Below are 10,592 nucleotides of genomic sequence, written 5' to 3' on the forward strand. Positions count from 1 at the left end.
GTAGCCAAGAATGCTGCAGTGCACCAAGCAACTAGCTAAACAAACAAAGTAAATACGCCTGATAATGCCGACGATAACATCCGAGGCAAAATGAAAGGATGAAGGTCAGTAATTGGGAGAAGGTGGGGAGGAAGAAGCATGGCGCGGTTTGTTTTTCTCCTGGCAGGGGTCCATCTGGGCACGTGCGGCAGGCTCTGGGGCGGTGTAGGAGCACGTCTGTGCAGAGGTTAAGAAAAGTAATTAATCGGCAGCAGAGATAATCAAAGGAACCTCCCCCTCCAGACACCTTGGTGGGGGAGCAGGAGAGCGAGAAAGGGAGAGGGAGAGCAGAGAAACGGAGAGACAGACAGAGGAGAGGAAGATGGGAAAATACTTGTTTACAGGCACTGCTGGTGCGATCAAAAGCGCAGGGGTTCAGCTTTGCCACCGGGGCCCTCCGTTTCAGGTGGAATTGATAACACTTCAGATGTACAATTCAATGTTTGTGAGAGTACTTTTACCTCCCGGTGAGAAGGCAAGGATTTTTCACAGTCTAAGCTGCATTTCCTTTCATCTCAGATTTTGCAAGGTATCAACAGATTGTCAATGGTGAGGAAGACATTTTTCCCACACATAATCAAAGAATGTAGTCTGGCGCGCCTGCACTCACCCCGCTTAGACGTCGATTCAGACAGCGCGGTGCGAGAAGGCTACAAAACAAGATTAATATCACTGGAAACTAATATTTTGATTACATTAAATTAGCTGTGAACCTCAGAGAGACTAGAAGAGCATAAAAGTTGTTTTTTTCGCAGCTAACCAATTAACTGTACATATTATGCACTGGTATAGTTAAAAGGCTTCTCCTGCTGCAAATAATTAGATATTCTGCATGACAGATTTTATAGTTCCACCAGGAATCAAAGCTTGTTGCTCTCTCTGGTAGTTCACGTTTCTCTCTGGAAATGAAATGAACTGTCACCCAGCGTAGATTTATGCCTCATAAATAACGACTTAAGCTGGTCTGGTGTTTCTTTGCGACTTTAAGCACCAACTTCACTGTTAAATATTAACAAAATGACCACAGATCAACAACTACTAACAACAGGATATCACCCATTAGAGTTGCTGTTTAAGTAATTTAAAGTCCTCTAAATCTATGCCCCTTTTTAGCCTTAAAATATACCAACACTCTCACCAATACTGAAACGTACCCTATGATCATTTAGCAGTATACATCTTGGCAAAAAGGCTCTGGCAGACGGTTAGCAGGTCAGCAGTGAGTAAGGGGTGGCACTTTCACAAAGTCTTGATTAGATAATTATCCATCCATATCTTGGCAATATGTTGCAAGGGAACAACGCGCTTCTCATTACACCGCTGACAGGCCCTGCATCTGTGGGTTGCTATCAAAAGCAAGGTGTTCAGCAGGCACGCACTTGTTGATTAAAAAAAAAAAAAAGAAAAGAAAAAGAAATAAGATGTGCCAATGTGAAAATTAGATATACTCCTTCAGGGGTGGTTGTGAGAGGTGGTAGGTACACGGAGCATATCATGGACTGAAAGCATGACAAACAATAAGTGAGTTCCTGGAATCTGGAACGGGTAATGAGGCTATTTAAAAATTTACCTTTAGCTCCCCTGCTTTTAGCCATTCTCGTTCTATTTGGAATAAGCGCTCCATCTCATATTGTTGTCAGTGACGCATTGCACTGTTAAAGGGACAAGAGGTCTCCACTGATCAGTGTAAATAAGCGTAGGCACTTGAGGACAATTTTGAGGTACTTGTACGCTGATATATCCATTTTACAATGTTTTGGCATTCTAGTGCACTGCCTTAATTCAACAGGCATAATGAATAGCTCCATTTCAGGTTCACATATAAACATCAAACATATGTACAGCCTGGAAAACATAAGCTTTAGTTTTCTGTAGATACAAATAAAATATTTGAGTAGAGCATTGATTTTTAAGGGTGATGATGTTATCAACATACCAGCCAATATTTTTTTAGACATCATACTCAGATTTACACACATGCACTATGTTAGAGTCGTACAGCGTTTCATCTCTCAGCAATTTGTTTTACCAGTCGGCACAGCGCCGTCATATTCTCAGCAGCGATGCGTACCCTGTGCACCTGACACAATTTCTGAATTAACCCCATGTTTTGTTTCAAATGGGAACTTTTATATGAGCTCATCCATAATAACAAACATACCTATCATGATATATCTTTCTACAATATCAATATATCAGATGAGTTTTTTAAAAAGTAAATACGACCACTGTATAGCTGTATAAAAATCAGCTCTTTTAGGATAATTCCTCATTTTTCACACGTGTGTAGTTCTACTTTTAATCATTTAGCCGCTAGCATTTCAGTCCCATGAAAGTTTTGATTGCTTGACTTTTACTACATTATTTTATAGTGTGTTGTTACTTTTACCTGAAGAAATAATTGATAAATTTCCGCTACCACCGTCACATTGCAATTGGTGAAAAATTTCACAAACTACCCTAAATAAATACGGCTGTTATCCCCTTCATGGTAGTTTCCTTGTTCAAGCCCTCATAACTTTGCCTTCCACAGGGAGGGGAAGTGCACCAGATCAGGAGGAGCCTCTCTTTTTTAATTTAACCACAGGACACAAGAGTTCACCATCACCACAGATTAAAGGCCTGAGATATCTGAGAGGAGAACAAATGAGTAGAAAGAAATCTGCACAGTGACATAATACAAGATTTCTTTGCAATGCCCACACAAACAGCGCTCCGTGCTTGCCCTTTTCACCATATCTGGCCCCCTGCAACCTCCTTCTTTCATCTTTTTTTAAAATACAGTGACAGAAAAGCCCAAATGCAAACTAACAAGTCACTGGAACAGAACTTTCAGGGAATAATCCTGATGTAGTACGAGAACTGGAAGTGGTACATGACAGTAGGGGAGACTAGCTTGACTAGTTCTTGTACACACAGTTGCAGACACTGGTTTAACAATAAGGGAATCCTGGCTTAAAAAGGATTCCATCATTGGAAAAAGAGAGAGGCCAAGAGATGCGCAGGACTCCAGCCTGCAAATTTTCTTACCGATTAGTCATTTGAATAATAAAACTAAGAAAATTTGTGAAAGATACTTGGTTTCAGTGCTATAAAAACAGAAAAGCTGGAACTGGAGAATGATTTGTTTAAAAAAAAAAGGAAATAATGAATTGATTGATACCAAACAGCTGCCAATTACTATTCCATCGACTGACTAATGATGATGAGTTTGTTTCCGCTCTGAATGAGAGCTTTTATTAACCCAAGTGCCACATAGGCATCCTGACAGCTTACAATCAATTTTTCTTATACTTAGCTATGAACACTAAATATATTGTAAATTCTACCTTTTCCCCTGCCAAAAGTGGAGTACAATAGTGTAAACTCAAAGAAAGGAACACATTCTCGCTCTCTGCTGAGTCTCTGATCTCTCAAAAGGCTCTCCAAATACAACCCTGTTTAAACAGTTTTTAATTCCTTCCTTGCTGTAAAGTGTGCCTCCACCCACAAAAAGCAAAACAGTGAAGCTACTGTCTCATTACACGGAAAAAAAAGGGACTCACGTGGATCAAATACTGTACATAAGAGCGCACACAAAGGAGGTTTCATTTAACCAAGCCACTGAGTGAGTAGTAACGGAGCTTGAGCCTCGCTGTGATGAAACATGCTGTAGGCAGAAGCAGACACATAAAAAAACGCATTAGTTCTTACTGCTTCTGAGCGCACGCTGTGTTACCTGCAGCTTTTTTGAAACGTCTTGAATGATAGAGTTCACCCTTTTGAGTCGTACTGCCAAGCGCTGGCACGCTTTTTGTCGAGACAAACTGAATACATTGCTTTTGAAGAGCGACGGAGCCTGGGAAGGGACCGGAGCCTGGAACTCCAAAAAGACATGCACAAAATGTGTGATGAAACTTTCAGCACCACGGACAGCAGCTCTCAAGAAGCCTGATGATTAAGAGGGGGAGGGGTTGGGGAGGGGGTTGCGGAGGGTGGGGAAAAAGAAGGCGATGGAGTGGAGGGAGAGGCAATAAGTTCATTTGATAATTAAGCGAAGACAGCATATTCCCCACCGCTTGCGTTTCAGCTATCCCCCATGTCTGCTCTTTTAAAAGTGGAAGCACTCACCCCAAAGAGCGCACGCACGCACACATACGCACACACTCCTGCAGCAAGACCCAGCTTTTCCACAGTTTTTCCCCGTCTCTGTGTCTTAGGCTGAATAATGCAGGGCCTTTACCCAGCGCTCAAGCATGAGTGGATAATCTGGCCACAAGGACAGGCTGTGTCAACATTTCCCTTTACTGCCTTATTTATTTATTTACCCACCCGCCCTAGGACTTGGGGAGGGCGAGAGAGGATATATGTGCATGGCTAACAACGTGGTGGCTGAGCAGATGACCTGCTTCCAGGAAGATACTTATTAAAGATTTTTCATGGGAAGCATACAGATTGTGCCAGGCTGAATTTGGGAAAATATGTGAAAGCATTTAAGGAAGACCATTTTATGTTAACTATTCATATAGGAACGGGAATATAGGGCTAAAAGTCCAACCTTTTCACTGTGGATTAAAGCTTCAGTTGTGTTGTCTGTTAATCTAATATCAGCCAGTCTGAAAGGAGAAATATGCTCATTACAGATCTCCATAGTGTAGTGGTTTTCATACTGGCCTAACAAGCAAGACCCCTGGTTTGATCCCAGGAGGAGGCACAAATCCCCCAGAGGTTGCATGAGGCTGGGCATCCGGCGTAAAAATCTGCCAAATCAAATACTCAGCGCTACCCCCTGGATGTCAGATCAATTAAAAACAGAAAATGATGGAGACATTGTTTAACTCATCAGCAATGTATTTGCCAAATTAGATCTCGGACCATCGTCCGCTCAGCTGTGATGCTACTCTGCTACACATGCTGCCAGCACTGCTCAAGTGCTTTCTGCTGGGAAAATTATGAAATGATTTCTGAAATACCCCAGCACCTTTTTCAGTATTATAGCAGCTCTGCTTTGCAGAGGTTAACACTTTTGCCTTGTGTGCAAAAGATCCCCAGTTCAAGAGTGGGGAGCAGATGCACTGGGGGCACAAGTGTACACCTAGTCCAGATCCCAACCCTGGATAAAACAGGAGGGTCCTGTCAGGAAGGGTGGCTGGTGTAAAAACAGCCAAAAGTACTGACTACATCTTGATTTTCTCTAAACATAAAGATTATATAAAAAAAATATAAGCATATACCAATGTACAGGCCACTACTGACCAATAGGATATGCAGACTGATACATGGGTTAGGCTTATATAGTGCTTTTCAATCTTTTATCTATTACTCATGCTCTGATGAATGCATCAGGAGGAGCTTGGGGTTCAGTATCTTGCCTAAGACAGGAACAGCCAGGGATCAAACCACCAACCATGTGTCTGGCAGATGACCTGCTCTACCTCCTGAGCCACACAGCAGAACCACCCACTCTAGAAAAGCACGAATCCATCCAAGTGAACTTAGATTTCTTATATTTTCAGACCAGATTTCCAAACCCCCAAAGACAGCAAATCTGAAGTGACATGTAAAAGTAAAACCGATCGACTGTGTTTGAAAGATGAACTGATTACAAAAAAAACTTAAAAACTAATTTTCTGCTGATCAGCTTATCAACTAATGGACTAATTGTTTCAGCAGGTGTAAGAAAAAAAATAAACCTTTTTTTTCTCGATATTTTCAGCTGAACTACCTTCAGTCTGCAGTTTCAGCCTTGAACGACAGTGACATAAAGTTCTAAACTTTCCAACCCTGAAGATTGATGCAAATGCAGCAGAAGTCTACAACGCTAAGTCAGTTCTCTGCTGTGGATTTCAGTGTCTTAAATTTGAAAATGCGCTTGCACTCGACTGATGTGCCGAAATCCACTTTGCAGCCGAGGCTTAATTGTTGCACATTTAAAATGCCATTCACAGTGACTTTGCACTTCTGAGTCATGTTTTTGGGGTGGCTTTTGTTTCTTGTGCCTAAATAACTGTTACAATATGACTCTCGGCATGGCCAATCAGGAGCTCAGGCTTTAAGAGCCTAATCCTCTTTAATTTGCGATTACTTGTAATTCAAAATGCTAGCCCACTAAACCACAGGAGATTGATTGTTTAAGTGTCCTCCTCTGCTGTATTGCAACCTGGATACTGATAACAGAAAAATAAATTCCCTGCGTATATATCCCGAGCTCTCACGGTGGCATTCAAGTAAATTACCATAAAAATCACTGTACGAATATTTTGGCATCAATCATTGAGCATAAACTGCTAAATAGCTGGGAGCCCTCTTAGCATTCATAGAGAATGATTTCATTGGCATTCTTGTGGCAGATGACTTTAGCCGCACGCATTCCTCCCTCAAATTAGAATGTGAGAATTAAGAGGGATTTCATATAGCACGATAAGTGTGTTTTTAAAAAGCAAAACTGATTGAGCTTGAGGGAAGAGGGAGGATGAATTAGGTAATTATCTCCAAACAGACACCACTGCTTCTCTGCTGTGTGAGAAACAGGCCCGACACTCCAGGATCAAAGTGCTCAGCATCAGCAACAACAACAACACTCACTCCAATCTCAGTCTGCCTTACCTGATTTCGAGACCCACATGGCAACCCACGGGTCTCAGGTACACAGGTATCTTTAGTAAGAAGCCGGTGTCTTATGATCTCTGTTTGAAAAAGCTTCACTCATAACACCAAAAAGATCATGTCTCTCAGATACTTCAAAGGAATAATGGCGCATGTGTGTGTGTGTGTGTGTTTACCTCTAATTTATTGATAACATTCCCGGCATAAGATTTATTTTGTCTACTAGGTTCATCCATTATTGATTTTAAAGGCAGAATGTTTGAGTAACAGAAAGCTTAAGGGAAGTTGAGGAAAGTATTCTTGTGACCCTGCTGGCAAAACACAAAAACCCCAAGTTTGTGAAGTTGCACCTGCTCTCACCTCACGTGCTGAGTCAGTCATTAAAAACCAGCCCTTTAAACTCCCCCTTTAAACACTTACATATCTATATATATATATATATATATATATATATTTGTGCCATTTTAAATCACAGCAGCGGAAACAACGACGCTGTTCTCTCCCGCGGAGAGGGACCTGTCCTACCTGCTCGTAGCACGTCTCCCAGGTGAGGTTCACGAGGCAGGAGGAGAACAGCTCATCTTCGGTCCGGCCATAGCCGTCCATGGTGTGCCCGCCGTGTCTGGTGAAGGAGTCAGCAAGACGGAGATTTTGTTCAAGTCTTCCCTCGACGACTGCTTCTTCCTATCTCCCTCTCTTTTCCTCTCTCTCTCTGTCCCGCTCTCTTCTCCGTCCGGCGCCGTGGATGCTATCAAACGAACAGCGGCGGTGTGCGCGCGGATGCTGCCGTTACCTCGGTCACGTGGCCGTCGTCTCCAAAAAACCAAAGTGGGATGTGTCGGGGTGCATCCCACCGCCTTCAGGTGTCAGGGTCAACGGTGGCTACCGACGAAAGCGATGAAAAATACTTTAAATCCCACGGCAGCGAAACGACTGGATGCCGGGAGCGTGGTTGTTAGCTGTTTCTGTTTCGGTCACAGTGAGCAAAATAAGAAAACTGCTTTTTGTTTTTACGTCTTTTTTTTTTTTTTAAATGTCCTTTCCCAGTTAATGACACCCGGGGCATTATGAAAAAAGTGACATGAAAACGGTAAAAATGCTGGTAGAAAAAAACTCTTTAGGGAAGTTTGAAGAATTAGAAAACTTTTAAATAGTTTTTATGTCCTCGTGAACACTTAATATGTATGCCAAAAAGCTAGCACCTGTACAAGGGTTTTTCCAGGAATTTTACAAATGGGGTACCAAGAAGGGTGGGGTGTATGGCATGTATAAGCAAAGTCATCTGATTTCAAAAGGCTATTTTTGTAGTAACTGACACAGAATCCTGTGTTATATTTAAAATACATTGCTAAATATAAAGTTTTACATATAAAACTTTCATGTGTCCACCTCCAGACCCCACAGGTTTATGTTTATATGATAGTTGCTATCTACCAGCAACCACATCTCATGAACCCCCTATTCCTGACAGTACATGTTTCGATCATTACCAGTGAACAGCCGTGCAATTCATTGTATTTGTAATTTTATTTGACTGAAAATAAATTTAAATAATGAAAATAAATGCAGAAACTTGTCCACATCTTGAAATACATTTAAGTGTAAAATACATAGTCACTCCTTGTTGTAACATTGGTATCACCGCACCATTAATATCTTGTACATTTTAAAGTATTGATAACTTCTCTTCTCTCCCAGTTTAACTGAGCTGTCTGTGATTTAGTCTCTAATGGGTTTAACAATTTGTAGTCTTATACAGACAATTTGGAAACTTGTAAACACAAAATACATAGCCTACTGTACTAGCACAACTTCGAATTATTGTCTCCCCCAAACCCAAAGATTAAAGTCTGTGTGCAAAATGGATTTTTCTCAGTGTTTCATATACTTTAAATGTATCCAAAAATAGCAGACTTTTTTGCATAAACTGAAGGGGGGTGATGTAGGCAGTGCATGAAAGAAACACGTAGAAGTCACTGTCACCTTATTTTAAAACAGACTCAGGTGTGTCAAAAGGTGCACAATTATTGTAGGACATAATACACGAGTTCAGTACTTAGCCTTGGCTTACATGTATCCTGATCTCTATTTTGGATTTATCTTGACTAAAGATATTTCATCCCACAAAACACTAGCTTACATTCTGTCCAAAATATGTATCCAAAATGGGGCTTTTTCTTTTTCGATTCTGTGTTCTAACTAATGCTAAAATGTAAAAGGCATGCAAACTTTCAAACCCACAGTGCACCCACACAGGTGTTTGAGTGTACCGTGTGTCTCCTCAGATCTGTGTGGGCCTGTGTACTGAGTTGATTGACATCTCTCTCGCTCTCCTGTTAGTTTTCTTGTGCCTGTTAGTGTGAGGCAACCTCCACCTTTACTATTTGTCCTATATATTCACAAAGACTGCTGACAGCACATAGTTCCCATTTTCCGGCGTAGCTTGGCCTAGCTTCAGCCTTGGCAGAGGTTTAATCATTCGGAATAAGCCAAAACAACTGCAGAGGTAAAATGGGCCTTTACTGTAAACAAAAGTAAGTTCTTGCTGAAGCTTTCTGTCAACTCTTGAAAGCATCTGTACACCATATTCGTCTCACAGAACTTAGATCAATTGACAGGCACAAAATATGTACAAAATGTAACAGCACATGGCACCAGATGAACATATAACCGCAGGTTAATTCATTTATTCCCAGATGATGAGATAATGAGTGCTTGAATTGCCTTGTAATCAAAATACACATGCAATTACTCCACATATTTAATAATTCGTCAACTTATACAAAAAATATGGCTAAACTACTTACATTTACATACATAATACACATACTTACAAAGCAAAAAATGTCATTTGACATTTTAAAGAAAAATTGTAGGTTTTTACTGAACATCTTAAGATTTATTAACTCACTGTAGTGTTTATACTGTCTTACTAAAGTTTAAAGTGAAATCATGATGTTGCTGTTGGTGTTACTACACCTCAAAATAGTTTATGTTCCTTTGAAAATCCTGCAGGGTTGACTCATAACTCCTGAGCCTCCATGGGGCTACACACTATAGCTAGGCAATGCAACAAGGGGGCAGTAAGTGTTCCTTTATGTAAACCTGCTAAACAACTCTAGACACATCACTTGGCTTTCACGACTAAGATTCATGTAGGTGGATTGAGATATTAAAATTTCTGTTTTAAAACCCCTTTAATTCTGCATTTCAATCTTCACAACCCTGCTCTCCATGTGTTCTTCAGTGTGCTTTATCATTTTGTAAGTCACAGATAGAGGCGTCAGACTGAATCAAGCCCATTATGACTGATTAAAGGCCTCCCAATTAAAGTGAAATTACAGCTTTAGACTAAATTCCTAACTGCACATCAAACCATCAGAATAATTGTACAGCATTGTGGGAAAACAAGCCCTTAGCAGCCAAACCAGTACAACATTGTGCCACGGAATAAGTGTTACCCGCGTGCAGCCATGCTGAGCACGGACAATCTCTCATTTTGCTGCTAACAGGGCTCATTTGAAGAGCTGTCTTTTAGCACACCATTTATCGTGACATGAGACCCACGCAGTCAGACGGGCCTTTCGAGCGTCAGTCTTCTTCGCCGGCCTCTTCGTTTGATCAAGATGCGTGATCTGCACCCTTTTGAAGTATGGTCAATTGGCACAGTGTTGCATATTCTCTTTCCTATGCAGAAATTGTCAAGAATTCACTGCGGCAGAGAGTGGGAGAAAGACAGCGAATGTTTGCTACAGTGACTGGCCGTAACCCAGCCTTCACGTTTCATCTAGCTCATTGCCGTGAGGCTTGTGAGCAGTGTCAACATCGTACATTATGATAAAACACATTACAATCCTCTGTGTTCGGGGAAAAAAATACTTAAAATAAAGAATTTAGCAAGATTTTGATCTTTCCGTGACACTTGCGCTGAAGTCGGGGGTTGGAATGGGCGGGATTCTGGCAAACCG

General features: G+C 41.2%; 1 protein-coding gene across 5 annotated transcripts in view; it reads right to left on the reverse strand.

Moving 5' to 3' along the window:
- Positions 1-7,338, reverse strand: part of ppargc1a (peroxisome proliferator-activated receptor gamma, coactivator 1 alpha) — a 295,859-nt gene extending 288,521 nt beyond the window's left edge. For 2 of the 5 annotated variants that reach the window (XM_063470094.1, XM_063470093.1), the window contains exon 1: positions 7,150-7,332. In XM_063470094.1, the coding sequence (XP_063326164.1) occupies positions 7,150-7,230 (81 nt within the window). In that variant the 5' untranslated portion in view covers positions 7,231-7,332. Of the gene's footprint in view, positions 1-7,149 lie in introns of all 5 variants that reach the window. The other 3 variants (XM_063470098.1, XM_063470097.1, XM_063470101.1) reach the window with 2 other exon arrangements.
- Between the last annotated feature and the right edge of the window lie 3,254 nt (positions 7,339-10,592).

Source organism: Pelmatolapia mariae, linkage group LG3_W (genome assembly GCF_036321145.2).
Source record: "Pelmatolapia mariae isolate MD_Pm_ZW linkage group LG3_W, Pm_UMD_F_2, whole genome shotgun sequence".
Lineage (NCBI taxonomy): Eukaryota > Metazoa > Chordata > Actinopteri > Cichliformes > Cichlidae > Pelmatolapia > Pelmatolapia mariae.